The 17,894-nt window shown below is 43.8% G+C and overlaps 1 protein-coding gene across 6 annotated transcripts; it reads left to right on the top strand.

Annotated features, from left to right (window-relative positions):
• Positions 1–775: 775 nt before the first annotated feature.
• Positions 776–16,349, top strand: LOC116352775 (synaptogyrin-1-like). 6 transcript variants are annotated; one of them, XM_031818640.1, is made up of 6 exons: positions 776–1,136; positions 8,348–8,473; positions 11,719–11,807; positions 12,004–12,152; positions 13,091–13,236; positions 14,869–16,349. In XM_031818640.1, exons 1-6 carry the CDS (start codon positions 1,038–1,040, stop codon positions 15,394–15,396), a joined length of 1,137 nt encoding a protein of 378 aa, XP_031674500.1. In that variant the 5' UTR covers positions 776–1,037; the 3' UTR covers positions 15,397–16,349. The 6 variants fall into 6 exon arrangements, with proteins under 6 accessions (XP_031674500.1, XP_031674501.1, XP_031674503.1 ...); XM_031818641.1 differs by having other exon boundaries at positions 778–1,136; positions 15,321–16,349; XM_031818642.1 differs by having other exon boundaries at positions 782–1,136; positions 13,580–16,349.
• Positions 16,350–17,894: the final 1,545 nt, after the last annotated feature.

Genomic DNA, 17,894 nt, shown 5'->3' with positions numbered 1-17,894 from the left:
GTCAAATGCAGTGATTTATTTTTGTACAGTGATTTATTTTAGACAAAGAACATTTAACATTTCCATCCCGCCTTGAATGTAAGCCAGGGCGAGATCAACCAGTGGCGGCTTCCCACGATTCATTTGTAGTCTGGACGGGGAGGGGTGAACATCTCCTGCTCTGACTGCAGCTGGGAGTGACTGCTGCGCGAGGACTGGGCCTTCTGTGAGTGCTTTGGGACAAGGGTGGGGCCCACGGCAGCATCCGCTGCTCGTTGAGAAGAGTAAGAACGAAATATGCTTCCACGTCAGTCTCCAAAAGTCTCCAATAACACCAGAAAAATTCGCTAGATTTGTCGCTAGTCGATTTTTAGAAAATGTGTGCTAGAGGGGTCTGAATACGCGCTAAATATAGCGACAAAGTCTCTAAGATGGCAACACTGTATATATACACATAATATGACATTTGAAATGTGTTTATTATTTTGGAACTTCTAGATTTGTGACCTGTTGCCACGAGAAAAGGGCAACCAATGAAGAACGAACTCATTGTAAATACAACCCATATTTATGTTGATTTATTTCCACCTTTTGTACTTTAACTATTAGCACATCGTTACAACACTGTATATACACATAAAATGATATTTGAAATGTCTTTATTCTTTTGGAACTTCTGTGAGTGTAATGTTTACTGTTCATTTTTATTGTGTATTTCACTTTTGTTTATTATCTACTTCACTCGCTTTGGCAATGTTAACATATGTTTCCTATTCCAATAAAGCCCTTGAATTGAATTGAGCGAGAGAGAAAATCACAACACAGGCAGATAGACAGCAACAGACACGAAGCGGGGATTTGAGATAGGACCAAATAGACTAAAGAGGGAGTTGGCGATTGAGAAAGTGAGAGAGATAGGGTCAATACACCGGGCGAAACGGGGACATATTGATTTGATGAATATTGCGTCAAAATCGGTTAGAATAACTCTCTGTGTTCCCTGAGTGACGGGAAGAGAGATAACACACGCACGCACACACACCGTCCGGAGTCCGAAAATGGAGGGCATGGCATATGGAGCTGGGAAGGCTGGAGGTGCTTTCAACCCTATAACGTTCTTCCAGCAGCCACACACCATCCTCCGGATCCTCTCTTGGGTGAGTACCGTTACAGTTATATCGCCTATACCGTTACAGTAGCTACGTGCTGTTCATTTCAGGCTAATAACGGCGGCGGTCCCGAACGACGGTCGTTTGTTATGTATGTGTGTTTGACTCAAAATGTGCGCCTCTCGCTGGCTGCCTCCCCGTTTCTCAATTCTCACTTTCCCACCAGTGCGTGCATGTGTACTTTAAGCATAACAGACCTGTCGTGCTAGCAACACTGTCCAAATATGTTGTAGTCTAGTTGGAACCTGAAACATGGTCAAGGTTTTGGGGATGCAAGCAACAAGGCGCACGACGCAGGTGGCCTACGATTTTGAAGCGGTTGTAGCTATTGAACCTAGAGAAATGCAGCCATAAGCACGGTGCCCACGTGTTTTGTTGTAGTGTGTGCTTTGCCCCCTGTTCGATCTGTTAAATCCGAGGGAGCGTCCCAATTGGCACCCTATTCTCTATACAGTGCACTACTTTTGACCTGGGAAATAGGGTGACAACTGTAAATCAACTACAATTAGTTTTTCGTTATTCATAAGAATTTGAGAAAAAATTAACTATTTTGGCTATGCATAAAGAATACATGCCTGGGCCTCCAGTGGCTCAGCAGTCTAAGGAACTGCATCCCAGTGCATAGAAATATAATCTATAGAAGGGACCTTACCATTCAAGGCAATTATGGTATAATGGGTGGTAGATTGTATTTCTATGGGATAACAGTGTTGAGGTCGCAGCTCAATGAATAGACTCTGATTAGAGATGACATGTTGTGGGAAGGGAAGTGTGTGTGTGTTTACGTGTACACGCACATTTTTCACATTCACCATTAGTACAACTGTGTCACTTCCTGTTTTCACTTCGTGGATGATAATAATTTCCTGTGTAGACATCTGCAGCTCCGCCTCCAGGCGTGACCTCAAAGAAACACCTTGGTTACTGTACCTATGGTAACAGCAGCAATTAGGACTAAACATATAAAGGTGTCAGTTGTTTTCCCTCTTTCTTATTCTTTCTCTCGAATCTCTCTTCCTTTATTCTCTTTCTCCTTATTCTCTATCTATTGCTCTCTCTCTCTCTCTCCTTATTCTGTCTGTCTCTATCTCTCCCTCTCCATCTCTCTGGCTGGTGTTGAGTTACAGTATATACAGGTTAAGTAGCAATAACGTTGCAGAATCACACATAGGTAGCAGAGAGAGAGAGAGAAAGGGAGGGAGAGAGAGAAAGGGACAGTTTTCATCTAACATCTTTCTAACATCTTTCTTTCTTGTTCTCTCTTGTTTTCTTTCTCTCCTCCTGTAAAGTCATATAGACTGCATGTATATTAGCAGTATAGTACCTATATGTTCAGTAGTGGAGGCAACAGTGTAGAAATATCATCTCTAGAAGGGGCTTGGAACCTCTTGAATGGGCAGGAATCAGGATTCTATGTTCGGGGGCCTGTCAGTACCAATGTGCCCCACATTCTGACACCATACTGCTAACCACATTAGGCTTAATGACTAGAGGTCAGAGTACTGTACACTCACTCACACACTGTCACACACACAGGCAGGCATGCAGACACATACGCACACAGGCTCACACACACACATGCACACACAAATATAAATGATTCTGGCAAATCTAATGCCTACTTTCAAAATGTCCCATCGGATTGTCACAAGATCAGGACCCCACGTGGTGGCCTGCACAATGCCTGCACAATGCCTGCACAATGCCTGCTTTGATTTGGGCCTGGGGCCTTGAGATGAGAAGGCTACAGGACACGGCCTTGGAGAAAACACATTTACCTACTAGAGGGAGAGAGAAAGAGAGAGGGGGTAGAGAGCGAGAGGAGAACGGAGGGAGGGAAAGAGAAAGGGAAGGAGGGAGGGAGAGAGAGAGAACATTCCATGTGATGCCAAATACAATTATGACCCAAGACCTTTTCTAACCCAATGAGCTACTAATTGTGAGTCCCAAATGATCAAAAGTAGTGTACTATATAGGGAATAGGATGCCATTTAATTTGTCTGTTGATCTGAAATGCAGTGGTGTGTGTGTGTGTGTGTAAGAGATCACTAAGTCCCAAGGGGATGTTGATTCCCAAAGCATTGTGGGGGTTTTACTGGGGGAAACACCAGGGGGTTTTAATATAGAGAGTAAAAGGTCCAATTAATATGAAGGGAACTCCCCTATATACACTGCTCAAAAAAATAAAGGGAACACTAAAATAACACATCCTAGATCTGAATGAATGCAATATTCATATTAAATACTTTTTTCTTTACATAGTTGAATGTGCTAACAACAAAATCACAGAAATTATCAATGGAAATCAAATGTATCAACCCATGGAGGTCTGGATTTGGAGTCACACTCAAAATTAAAGTGGAAAAACACACTACAGGCTGATCCAACTTTGATATAATGTCCTTAAAACAAGTCAAAATGAGGCTCCGTAGTGTGTGTGTGGCCTCCACGTGCCTGTATGACCTCCCTACAATGCCTGGGCATGCTCCTGATGAGGTGGCAGATGGTCTCCTGATGGATCTCCTCCCAGACCTGGACTAAAGCATCCGCCAACTCCTGGACAGTCTGTGGTGCAACGTGGCGTTGGTGGATGGAGCGAGCCATGATGTCCCAGATGTGCTCAATTGGATTCAGGTCTGGGGAACGGCCAGTCCATAGCATCAATGCCTTTCTCTTGCAGGAACTGCTGACACACTCCAGCCACATGAGGTCTAGCATTGTCTTGCATTAGGAGGAACCCAGGGCCAACCGCACCAGCATATGGTCTCACAAGGGGTCTGAGGATCTCATCTCGGTACCTAATGGCAGTCAGGCTACCTCTGGCTAGCACATGGAGGGCTGTACGGCCCCCCAAAGAAATGCCACCCCACACCATGACTGACCCCCCGCCAAACCGGTCATGCTGGAGGATGTTGCAGGCAGCAGAACGTTCTCCACGGCGTCTCCAGACTGTCACGTCTGTCACATGTGCTCAGTGTGAACCTGCTTTCATCTGTGAAGAGCACAGGGCGCCAGTGGCGAATTTGCCAATCTTGGTGATTTGCCAACACCTGCACGGTGTTGGGCTGTAAGCACAACCCCCACCTGTGGACGTCGGGCCCTCATACCACCCTGATGGAGTCTCTTTCTGACCGTTTAAGCAGACACATAAACATTTGTGGCCTGCTGGAGGTCATTTTGCAGGGCTCTGGCAGTGCTCCTCCTGCTCCTCCTTGCACAAAGGTGGAGGTAGCGGTCCTGCTGCTGGGTTGTTGCCCTCCTACGTCCTCCTCTACTTCTCCTGACGTACTGGCCTGTCTCCTGGTAGCGCCTCCATGCTCTGGACACTATGCTGACAGACACAGCAAACCTTCTTGCCACAGCTCGCATTGATGTGCCATCCTGGATGAGCTGCACTACCTGAGCCACTTGTGTGGGTTGTAGACTCCGTCTCATGCTACCACTAGAGTGAAAGCACCGCCAGCATTCAAAAGTGACCAAAACATCAGCCATAGAAACTGAGAAGTGGTCTGTGGTCACCACCTGCAGAACCACTCCTTTATTGGGGGTGTCTTGCTAATTGCCTATAATTTCCACCTGTTGTCTATTCCATTTGCACAACAGCATGTGAAATGTATTGTCAATCAGTGTTGCTTCCTAAGTGGACAGTTTGATTTCACAGAAGTGTGATTGACTTGGAGTTACATTGTGTTGTTTAAGTGTTCCCTTAATTTTTTTGAGCAGTGTATATACTCACACACGCACTCTGATTTGAGTCTTCATGTGGAACGATATGCAACCTTTCAGCTCCAATGGCAGGTGTAATATTCAAATAAGGCATCAGAAACCATTCTACCAAAAATAATACCAAAAAGGTGTGCATGAACGCCTTTCATGTGTGTATGTTTGGTCTATTTTGACATTAGAATGATAGACAAGGATTGGAATGAGGTGTGTGTGTGTGTGTGTGTGTGTGTGTGTGTGTGTGTGTGTGTGTGTGTGTGTAAATAAAGGCACCCAGAACAGGAAAGGGGGAGATTGACACCTTATCTCTCAGCGGCTTTGATAGATAGAACCTTATCTCTCAGCGGCTTTGATAGATAGAACCTTACCTCTCAGCGGCTTTGATAGATAGAACCTTACCTCTCAGCGGCTTTGATAGATAGAACCTTTTCTCTCAGTGGCTTTGATGGATAGATAGGACCTTTTTCTCTCAGTGGCTTTGATAGATAGGACCTTTTCTCTCAGTGGCTTTGATAGATAGAACCTTTTCTCTCAGTGGCTTTGATAGATAGAACCTTTTCTCTCAGTGGCTTTGATAGATAGGACCTTTTACTCTCAGTGGCTTTGATAGATAGGACCTTTTCTCTCAGTGGCTTTGATAGATAGATAGGACCTTTTTCTCTCAGTGGCTTTGATAGATAGAACCTTTTCTCTCAGTGGCTTTGATAGATAGGACCTTTTTCTCTCAGTGGCTTTGATAGATAGGACCTTTTTCTCTCAGTGGCTTTGATAGATAGGACCTTTTCTCTCAGTGGTTTAGAACCTTTTCTCTCAGTGGCTTTGATAGATAGAACCTTTTTCTCTCAGTGGCTTTGATAGATAGAACCTTTTTCTCTCAGTGGCTTTGATAGATAGGACCTTTTTCTCTCAGTGGCTTTGATAGATAGGACCTTTTTCTCTCAGTGGCTTTGATAGATGGGACCTTTTCTCTCAGTGGCTTTGATAGATAGATAGGACCTTTTCTCTCAGTGGTTTAGTTAGATAGATAGGACCTTTTCTCTCAGTGGTTTAGTTAGATAGATAGGACCTTTTCTCTCAGTGGCTTTGATAGATAGGACCTTTTCTCTCAGTGGCTTTGATAGATAGGACCTTTTCTCTCAGTGGCTTTGATAGATAGGACCTTTTCTCTCAGTGGCTTTGATAGATAGGACCTTTTCTCTCAGTGGCTTTGATAGATAGGACCTTTTCTCTCAGTGGTTTAGGACCTTTTCTCTCAGTGGCTTTGATAGATAGGACCTTTTTCTCTCAGTGGCTTTGATAGATAGGACCTTTTCTCTCGGTGGCTTTGATAGATAGGACCTTTTTCTCTCAGTGGCTTTGATAGATAGGACCTTTTTCTCTCAGTGGCTTTGATAGATAGGACCTTTTTCTCTCAGTGGCTTTGATAGATAGGACCTTTTTCTCTCAGTGGCTTTGATAGATAGGACCTTTTTCTCTCAGTGGCTTTGATAGATAGGACCTTTTTCTCTCAGTGGCTTTGATAGATAGGACCTTTTTCTCTCAGTGGCTTTGATAGATAGGACCTTTTCTCTCAGTGGCTTTGATAGATAGGACCTTTTTCTCTCAGTGGCTTTGATAGATAGGACCTTTTTCTCTCAGTGGCTTTGATAGATAGGACCTTTTTCTCTCAGTGGCTTTGATAGATAGGACCTTTTTCTCTCAGTGGCTTTGATAGATAGGACCTTTTTCTCTCAGTGGCTTTGATAGATAGGACCTTTTTCTCTCAGTGGCTTTGATAGATAGGACCTTTTTCTCTCAGTGGCTTTGATAGATAGGACCTTTTTCTCTCAGTGGCTTTGATAGATAGGACCTTTTTCTCTCAGTGGCTTTGATAGATAGGACATTTTTCTCTCAGTGGCTTTGATAGATAGGACCTTTTCTCTCAGCGGTTTAGATAGATAGATAGGACCTTTTCTCTCAGTGGCTTTGATAGGACCTTTTCTCTCAGTGGCTTTGATAGATAGATAGGACCTTTTCTCTCAGTGGTTTAGTTAGATAGAACCTTTTCTCTCAGTGGCTTTGATAGATAGGACCTTTTCTCTCAGTGGTTTAGAACCTTTTCTCTCAGTGGCTTTGATAGATAGGACCTTTTTCTCTCAGTGGCTTTGATAGATAGGACCTTTTTCTCTCAGTGGCTTTGATAGATAGGACCTTTTCTCTCAGTGGCTTTGATAGATAGGACCTTTTCTCTCAGTGGTTTAGAACCTTTTCTCTCAGTGGCTTTGATAGATAGGACCTTTTTCTCTCAGTGGCTTTGATAGATGGGACCTTTTTCTCTCAGTGGCTTTGATAGATAGGACCTTTTTCTCTCAGTGGCTTTGATAGATAGGACCTTTTTCTCTCAGTGGCTTTGATAGATAGGACATTTTTCTCTCAGTGGCTTTGATAGATAGGACCTTTTCTCTCAGCGGTTTAGATAGATAGATAGGACCTTTTCTCTCAGTGGCTTTGATAGGACCTTTTCTCTCAGTGGCTTTGATAGATAGATAGGACCTTTTCTCTCAGTGGCATTGATAGATGGGACCTTTTCTCTCAGTGGCTTTGATAGATAGATAGGACCTTTTCTCTCAGTGGTTTAGTTAGATAGATAGGACCTTTTCTCTCAGTGGCTTAGAACCTTTTCTCTCAGTGGCTTTGATAGATAGATAGATAGATAGATAGGACCTTTTCTCTCAGCGGCTTTGATAGATAGGAACTTTTCCCTCAGTGGCTTTGATAGATAGATAGATAGATAGATAGGAACTTTTCTCTCAGCGGCTTAGATAGGACCTTTTCTCTCAGTGGTTTAGATTGATAGAGCCTTTTAGGGCAATTCATAATTCCATTGACATCAAAAAACAACTAAGTGAACTTTTGACTTGAGTGAAATATAGGATTTGCCCCTTAGTAGAAATAGCATGAACCCTATATTCTGCCTGTGTTTAGTGAAGTACTGTAAGTATATTCTGTCAGTGTTTATACTGTAGTGAAGTACTGTAAGTATATTCTGCCAGTGTTTATACTGTAGTGTAGTACTGTAAGTATATTCTGCCAGTGTTTATACTGTAGTGTAGTACTGTAAGTATATTCTGCCAATGTTTATACTGTAGTGTAGTACTGTAAGTATATTCTGCCAGTGTTTATACTGTAGTGTAGTACTGTAAGTATATTCTGCCAGTGTTTATACTGTAGTGAAGTACTGTAAGTATATACTGTAGTGTAATACTGTAAGTATATTCTGCCAATGTTTATACTGTAGTGAAGTACTGTAAGTATATTCTGCCAGTGTTTATACTGTAGTGAAGTACTGTAAGTATATTCTGTCAGTGTTTATACTGTAGTGAAGTACTGTAGGTATATTCTGTCAGTGTTTATACACTGACAGAACGCTGTGTTCTTTTGCCGCCATACATAACATCCCTTGTTATGACCAAATAACTCAGTCTTTGTTTCATCAGTCCACAGCATCTTATTCCAAAATGAAGCTGGCTTGTCCAAATGTGCGTTTGCATACCTCTAGCGACTCTGTTTGTGGCGTGTGTGCAGAAAAGGCTTCTTCCGCATCACTCTCCCATACAGCTTCTGTAGGTATATTCTGCCAGTGTTTATACTGTAGTGAATTACTGTAAGTATATTCTGCCAGTGTTTATACTGTAGTGTAGTACTGTAGGTATATTCTGTCAGTGTTTATACTGTAGTGAAGTACTGTAGGTATATTCTGCCAGTGTTTATACTGTAGTGTAGTACTGTAGGTATATTCTGTCAGTGTTTATACTGTAGTGTAGTACTGTAGGTATATTCTGTCAGTGTTTATACTGTAGTGTAGTACTGTAGGTATATTCTGTCAGTGTTTATACTGTAGTGTAGTACTGTAGGTATATTCTGCCAATGTTTAAACTGTAGTACTGTAAGCATATTCTGCCAGTGTTTATACTGTAGTGAAGTACTGTAGGTACAGTCGTATGAAAAGGTTTGGGCACCCCTGACAATTTCCATGATTTCCATTTATAAATAATTGGGTGTTTGGATCATCAATTTCATTTTGATCTATCAAATAACTGATGGACACAGTAATATTTCAGTAGTGAAATTAGGTTTATTGGATTAACAGAAAATGTGCAATATGCATCAAAACAAAATTAGACAGGTGCATAAATTTGGGCACCCCAGTAGAAAAATCACATCAATATTTAGTAGAGCCTCCTTTTGCTCAAATAACAGCCTCTAGATGCTTCCCATAGCCTCTAATGAGTGTCTGGATTCTGGATGAAGGTATTTTGGACCATTCCTCCTTACAAAACATCTCCTGTTCAGTTCGGTTTGATGGTTGCCGAGCATGAACAGCCCGCTTCAAAACATCCCACAGATTCTCAATGATATTCAGGTCTGGGGACTGGGATGGCCATTCCAGAACATTGTACTTGTTCCTCTGCATAAATGCCCGGGTAGATTTTGAGCAGTGTTTTGAGTCGTTGTCTTGTTGAAATATCCAGCCCCGGCGTAACTTCAACTTTGTGACTGATTCTAGAATCTGTTGATATTGAGTGGAATCCATGCGACCCTCAACTTTAACAAGATTCCCAGTACCGGCACTGGTCACACAGCCCCACAGCATGATGGAACCCCCACCAAATTTTACTGTGGGTAGCAAGTGTTTTTCTTGGAACGCTGTGTTCTTTTGCCGCCATGCATAACATCCCTTGTTATGACCAAATAACTCAGTCTTTGTTTCATCAGTCCACAGCATCTTATTCCAAAATGAAGCTGGCTTGTCCAAATGTGCGTTTGCATACCTCTAGCGACTCTGTTTGTGGCGTGTGCAGAAAAGGCTTCTTCCGCATCACTCTCCCATACAGCTTCTCCTTGTGCAAAGTGCGCTGAATTGTTGAACGAGGCACAGTGACACCATCTGCAGCAAGAGGATGTTGTAGGTCTTTGGAGGTGGTCTGTGGGCTGTTTTGGACCGTTCTCACCATCCTTTGCCTCTCGGATATTTTACTTGGCCTGCCACTTCTGGCCTTAACAAGAACTGTGCCAGTGGTCTTCCATTTCCGCACAGTGGACACTGACAGCTTAAATCTCTGCGATAGCTTTTTGTAGCCATAATGTTAAACCATAATGTTGAACAGACTTTGTTTTCAGGTCATTTGAGAGTTGTTTTGAGGCCCCCATGTTGCCACTCTTCAGAGGAGAGTCAAAGAGAACAACAACTTGCAATTGGCCACCTTAAATACCTTTTCTCATGATTGGATGCACTTGTATATAAAGTTGAAGGCTTAATGAGCTCACCAAACCAATTGTGTGTTCCAATTAATCAGTGCTAAGTAGTTACAGGTATTCAAATCAACAGAATGACAAGGGTGCCCACATTTTTGCATAGCCTATTTTTCACATCTGATTTAATTTCATACAACTTAATATTGCTACACTAAAAATCTTTGTCTGGACAATACCCCAGTACTCAGCTTTTATTAGAAAATGAATGGCATGCCACTGATCATTTTCTGTGACAACAGAGTCAATTATTATGCAGCCTCAGAGGGGTGCCCAACCGTTTTCATACGACTGTATATTCTGCCAGTGTTTATACTGTAGTACTGTAGGTATATTCTGTCAGTGTTTATACTGTAGTGAAGTACTGTAGGTATATTCTGCCAGTGTGTATACTGTAGTGTAGTACTGTAGGTATATTCTGTCAGTGTTTATACTGTAGTGTAGTACTGTAGGTATATTCTGTCAGTGTTTATACTGTAGTGTAGTACTGTAGGTATATTCTGCCAGTGTTTATACTGTAGTGAAGAACTGTAGGTATATTCTGTCAGTTTTTATACTGTAGTGTAGTACTGTAGGTATATTCTGTCAGTGTTTATACTGTAGTGTAGTACTGTAGGTATATTCTGCCAGTGTTTATAGTGTAGCGAAGTACTGTAGGTATATTCTGCCAGTGTTTATACTGTAGTGTAGTACTGTAGGTATATTCTGCCAGTGTTTATACTGTAGCGAAGTACTGTAGGTATATTCTGTCAGTGTTTATACTGTAGTGTAGTACTGTAGGTATTTTCTGCCAGTGTTTGTACTGTAGGGCAGTACTGTAGATATATTCTCTCTGTGTGTTTCAGTAGAGATATCAATCAAATGTATTTATATAGCCCTTCTTACATCAGCTGATGTCACAAAGTGCTGTACAGAAACCCAGCCCTAAAACCCCAAACATCAAGCAATGCAGGTGTAGAAGCACGGTGGCTAGGAAAAACTCCCTAGAAAGGCCAGAACCTAGGAAGAAACCTAGAGAGGAATCAGGCTATGAGGGGTGGCCAGTCCTCTTCTGGCTGTGCCGGGTGGAGATTATAACAGAACATGGCCAAGATGTTCAAATGTTCATAGATGACCAGCAGGGTCAAATAATAATAATCACAGTGGTTGTAGAGGTTGCAACAGGTCAGCACCTCAGGAGTAAATGTCAGTTGTCTTTTCATAGCCGATCATTCAGGGTATCTCTACTGCTCCTGCTGTCTCTAGAGAGTTGAAAACAGCAGGTCTGGGACAGGTAGCACGTCCGGTGAACAGGTCAGGGTTCCATAGCCGCAGGCAGAACAGTTGCAACTGGAGCAGCAGCACGGCCAGGTGGACTGGGGATAGCAAGGAGTCATCAGGCCAGGTAGTCCTGAGGCATGGTCCTAGGGCTAGTGTGTGTATAGTAGGAATAGACTATTATCTTGGTGTGTATGGCTGACACTCAACACACTTCTTTCTGATCCTTCCCTCCTCCCCTTTCCTAATCTCTCCCTCCCATCTTCCCTCTCTCCCTCCTATCCTTCTCTCTTTACAGTTTTTCTCTATTGTGATCTTTGGTTCTATAGCCAACGAGGGTTACGTGAACCGACCGGACGAGGCCCAGGAGTTCTGTATTTTCAACAGGTGACACACACACACACACACTCACACACACACACACACACACACTGTAGTAGTTACTGCTCCTCTTTTATGACTCTATCTGATCTCTTTGATATTCCATATGTGCATCTCATCTGTTATGGCTGTTATTACTTGTGTTGTTGCCCTACACATTTCCCCATTGGGACAATACAGATATTGATTGATTGATTGACAGGAACCAGAATGCGTGTAACTATGGACTGTTCATGGGAACCTTGGCCTTTCTCTGCTGTCTGGTCTTCCTGGCCCTGGATGTCTACTTCCCACAGATCAGCTCCGTCAAGGACCGCAAGAAGGCTGTACTGGCAGACGTAGGGGTTTCAGGTGAGTGGAAATGGGGAGCAAGGAAGAGAGAGGGAGGAGATGTATGGAGAGGGAGTAAAGGGAAATGAGCGAGAGGTTGGATGGAAAGAGGGGAGAGAGGGGATAGATGTGTGTGGAGGGAGAGGATGGAGAGAGGGGAGAGATGTATGTAGAGTGATGTGTGTAGAGGGAGAGGATGGCGAGAGGGGAGAGATGTATGTAGAGTGATGTGTGTAGAGGGAGAGGATGGAGAGATGTGTGTAGAGGATGGAGAGAGGGGAGATGTATGGGGAGAGGTGTATAGAGAGATGGAGAGATGTGTGTAGAGGGAGAGGATGGGGGAGAGAGGTATGTAGAGATGGAGAGAGGTGTGTAGAGGGAGAGGATGGATGGGGAGAGAGGGGAGAGATGTGTGTAGAGGGAGAAGAGAGCTGTGGGAGAGGATGGAGGGAGAAGAGAGATGTGGAAGAGGGTGGGTAATGTCTGTGTCCCACCTGCTCATTTAATGAGAAGGAGCTTAACAACAACAGAAAACAGAAAACAAAATGGTCAATCTTCAGTGGTTTTCAACTACTGGTTGTCTATTGTTGCTGCTCACTTCCTGTCATGGGAGAGGGAGAGAAAGACACATCCATTACTTTAGTTCTAGTGAGCTAACATGTAAGATTCAATGTGACCTTTCTAACTTCTGTTTTCTCCCTCCTTTCCTTCCTTTCTGCTCCCTCATCCTCCTTTCATCCCTCCCTCCCCTGTCTCACCCTGTCCCTCTACCTCCCTTTCATCCTTCTCCCTCTCTCTCCCTTCCATCCTCCTCCCCTTCTCTCGCTCTCTCTCTCCCTCCTTTCATCCCCTCTCCCTTCCTTTCCTCCCTCTCTCTCTCCTCCTTTTCATCCCTCTCTCTCTCTTTTCTCTCTCGCTTTCTCTCTCTCACTCTCACATATATATATATCTCCCTGCAGCATTCTGGTCCTTCATGTGGTTCGTGGGGTTCTGTTTCCTGACCAACCAATGGCAGGTGGCGAAGCAGGAGGACAACCCCCTGAGGGAGGGAGGGGATGCCGCTCGTGCTGCTATCACCTTCGCCTTCTTCTCCATATTCACCTGGGTATGGTACACTTTACTCCTAACACTATCACTTCATCCCTGTCTTCATTTTACAGTATCTTCATTATACAGTATCTTCAAGGAAAATGTTCAGAAGAACAGCCACCAATGGGCCTAGACATCTAAGTATAGGACCCTCGTCATCTAGCAGGCACTTCTATCCAGAGCAACTTATTAAACTGTCAACACTGAAACATATTATTAGTACATGATCCATGTGGGTAGGGACCCCACAAAACTGTTGTTGCCAGCACCATGCTCAAGCCACTGAGCCATCGGGACCAACCAGCACCTCTGCCATGACCTTTGATCCCTAAGTCCTACCTGCTCTCTCTCTCCTCTAGGGTGGGCTGACTCTCTTCTCCATGGAGAGGCTAAAGAGTGTGTCCTTCCAAGAGGAATACCAGAAGCTGTTCACCCCTCAGCCCCCCATCCCACTAATATAATCTGTGTTCTTCTAATAACCTTCCAGCTCCCTTTGCTTTTAAAACTGCAGTCTGCAATTACAACTTTTCACCCCCAGCCCCCCATCCCACTAATATAATATAATATGTTGTTTTAGTAGGAAACCTAGATCTCCAATCCCTCTGCAGCTAACCTCCTTATTGCTTCTAGTCAGACGCTGCTGTGACTGTGATATCTCTGTATGACACACACACACACACACACACACACACACACACGCAGACACACAGATACACACACACAGCGTAGGCAGGCATCTACGGTAGGCTACCTCCACCATTTTGTGAAAGGCTGGCGAATTAGTTTGGTGTCTTTATAACTCAAAAGCCTTTAAAATGCTTTAGCTATTCAATAAATATGCACATTTAGTGAAAATACATTTTTTATCACAGTTACTGCATATCTTCTTGTGCTCTTGTCTTTTTTTATCTGACGAGTGTGAATGATTGTTTGTTTTTACCAAACCAAAGAGTGAGATGTGAATGGCTAAACGACTGCTTTGATAACTAACTGACCTGAGTGACTCAAGGCTCGTGTCTCAAAGGGCACCCTATTCCCTATGTAGTGCACTACTTTAGACCAAAACCCTATTCCCTATGTAGTGCACTACTTTAGACCAGAACCCTATTCCCTATGTAGTGCACTACTTTAGACCAGAACCCTATTCCCTATGTAGTGCACTACTTTAGACCAGGGCCCTATTCCCTATGTAGTGCTCTACTTTAGACCAGAGCCCTATTCCCTATGTAGTGCACTACTTTAGACCAGAGCCCTATTCCCTATGTAGTGCACTACTTTAGACCAGAGCCATATTCCCTATGTAGTGCACTACTTTAGACCAGAGCCCTATTCCCTATGTAGTGCACTACTTTAGACCAGAGCTATAAAGGGAAAAGGGTGCAATTTGGGACACAAACAAGCAATCTAATAAAGATTTAACCTGGCTTTCCAGACAACTAATTCAATTCACTTACTTTTCTTTCTTTCTTTCACTCCCTTTCAAACCTAATCCACAAATGCTGCATTTGTTTATCATCTCTTACACCTCTACCTAACCACACCCCATCCACCCCAAACCTCCACTCTCTACGATACCCATCCACCGTTCAACTACCCCTTCAAAACATCCCTTCCCAACCTACCCACTCCTCTCTACCTTACCCCTTAGCCTCCTCCACCTTCTTCACCCTCCTCCCTTCTATTTACCTCCACCTCACCACCTAATCTACACACCTCTACCTCTCTCTCCACCTACCCCATCCCCACCCTAACCTCCTCAACCATCCCACCGCACCTTCTTCACCCCACCTCCATCCCTCTTCCCTTCATCTCACCCCCAACCTACACCCCTCTACCTCCCCACCTCCCTCACATTTCCCTTCATCTCACCCCCCAACCTACACCCCTCTACCTCCCCACCTCCCTCCCATTTCCCTTCATCTCACCCCCAACCTACACCCCTCTACCTCCCCACCTCCCTCGCATTTCCCTTCATCTCACCCCCAACCTACACCCCTCTACCTCCCCACCTCCTTCCCTCTTCACTTCATCTCACCCCCCAACCCCAACTATGCCCTCCCACACCACTCTCTTCACCCACCTCCTCCCTCCCTCCCCAAGGCGGCCCAGTCCTTCTTCGGCTATCAGAGGTACCAGCTGGGGGCAGACTCTGCTCTCTTCTCCCAGGACTACATAGACCCCAGCCTGGATGCTGGGGCGGCCGGGGACCCCTACACCTTCACGGCCGGGGGGGACGATCTGGGACAAGGAGCCCCTGTGGGGGGGTCCTCCTATCAGGGGATGAACGGCGAGGGGGGTGGGGGGTACCAGGAGTACTGAGGGAGGACAGTGGGGATGAAAGGAGGATGGGGGAGTAGAGTGTTGAAGGGTAGGGAGCGGGAAGGAGTGAAAAATGGAGGAGGCGTGGAAGGGGGAGCCAGGGCTTGGGGAGGACCAGAGGGATGGAGGAAGGACAGGAGGAGGGGGGAGTGGTTGGAGGGATGGATGGATGGAGAAGTGGAGGGATGGATGGATGGATGGAGAAGTGGAGGGATGGATGATGGAGGGGGAGGAGTCAGGATAAGTGTGTGTGTGTGTGCAGGGACATTCAGTCATAGAACTGACTTATAACAGACTTTCATTCATTAGTTGGACCAAAGCATAGTTCTTAGGCTGTAGCGAGAAGGCAAAGCTATTGTGGTGTAGATAGTTCATCACAGCTACTACCAAAACAGATCTCTTCATCACATATATATTTTTTATAGTTAGAAAATTAGAAATCCCAAGTTTCAATGTACATAAGAATGCTTAATAGATGTTAATGTTTTTCATGTATCATTGGACAAAACATGCCTCTAAGTATACTGTATATTGAAACTAATCTCTGACTGTAGTTTGACGTAGCCTATCGACCGACTAAATCTGTAAATTAATCTACCGGTTTGGGGTGTTCAAAAATAACATGACTATATTTAAGGGCATTACTATATGCTTTCTGTAAAAAGTTTAACTTGGGCTACTCAGTCAGTATGCTGTGTTATTGTGCTCAGATACAAGGAGAGGAACTATTTTTATCTCTCCCTTGACCTATTTCCTTTCAGGGTCCAGAGAATTCGTTTTTATTTTGGAATAAAAATAATTTCAGTTTTAGTACTCAAATTTTGTTATTTACCAAACCATGGGAAAAAAATGTTTGTTTTAATGTAACCTTTATTTAATTAGGCAAGTCCGTTAAGAACAAATTCTTATTTACAATGACCGCCTACACTGGCCAAACATGGACGACGCTGGGCCAATTGTGCGCCGCCCTATGGGACTCCCAATCACGGCCGGATGTGATGTAGTTAGGAATGTGTGAGCTTTCTCGGTGTTACAATGAACTGCAACAAAACAAAAATATGGTGTTCAATTTGGTATCTTTCTATGGTGTTATTTTATTTGATCAAATGACATCTAGTGGTCTATTTGGGCACTTCTGATTATTACAGGTCTCTGTAATTATCTCTGGCCCTCTGTCTGGCCTTAAAATATCTCAAATAATCAAATACGATGAATTTAAAATAAAACATAGAATTACAACGCTGTAAAACATGATCTTAAATACAACCACCAACTTAGTGACTATCATTGGTGTTTAGTAAGAGGGTTTTAGCATTACATATAATTCATTCAATTTTTTGTATTATTGTATTGTTTGACTATGTCTTTGTTGTAAATGTGTTGTTGTCAAACTGGTTGGTGGCAGTTGTGAAAAAGGTCAACAGTTGGAAGAGTTGCAGAGCTTTTTCCATTAACTAGGCTATTTCCTCTTGATCCATATGGTCTATCCACTAGAAACTTATGGACAATATGGACACAGATATAAAAACATGTATACTATATATGAATACATTTTTTTAAAGTTATTTGAACATAAATTACCAAAGTTACCATATATTACCAGTTATTTAGCCAAATGAATTACCAAGATTCCGGAAACTTTGGCAAATTACTGGTAGCTTTACAACAGTGAGTAACCATCTAACGTCAAGTTGTAAAATCCCGAACTTCCACTTTAAGTCACACCAATGTCACAGTTATGGGACATTCAAATTGTCTTCTTCTTTCTCTCTCTCTCCCTCCCACTCCCTTTATCCTTCTCTCTCCCTCCCACTCTCGTTAAAGGGCTGGTAGACCCTGATTAGAATGCGGGGGAGTGAGCCACTGCTGAACATTTTTAATATATTGATTACCCCCTTAACAGAGAGAGGGAGAGGGAGAGAGAGAGAGAGAGAGAGAGAGAGAGAGAGGGAGAGGGAGAGGGAGAGGGAGAGGGAGAGGGAGAGGGAGAGAGAGAGAGAGAGAGAGTGAGGGAGAGGGAGAGGGAGAGAGGGAGAGGGAGAGAGGGAGAGGGAGAGGGAGAGAGAGAGGGAGCAAGAGAGGGACACTGAGAGGAAATGAAACAATGAATTAAAATGGTCCAAACAGTGAGTAGAAGTAAGTAGCCCAATACTATTTGCAACACACGCACACAACACACACTCACGTACACACGATGTGAGGATACTGCGCTGCTCTGTCTAGGCCTATATGAACTCCTCATATGAACATCACAAGTGTCGGGGCTCCGTGGTCACCATGGTAACAGGTTCAGGGGGGCAGTGCCATGGTGTGTGTGTTTGACTGTGTGTGTGTTTGTGTGTGTGTGTATATGTG

This window comes from Oncorhynchus kisutch, unplaced genomic scaffold, assembly GCF_002021735.2.
Source record: "Oncorhynchus kisutch isolate 150728-3 unplaced genomic scaffold, Okis_V2 scaffold1530, whole genome shotgun sequence".
Classification (NCBI taxonomy): domain Eukaryota; kingdom Metazoa; phylum Chordata; class Actinopteri; order Salmoniformes; family Salmonidae; genus Oncorhynchus; species Oncorhynchus kisutch.
The sequence above is the reverse complement of the archived record's forward strand: the minus strand, read 5'-3'. Positions and strand labels throughout refer to the sequence as shown.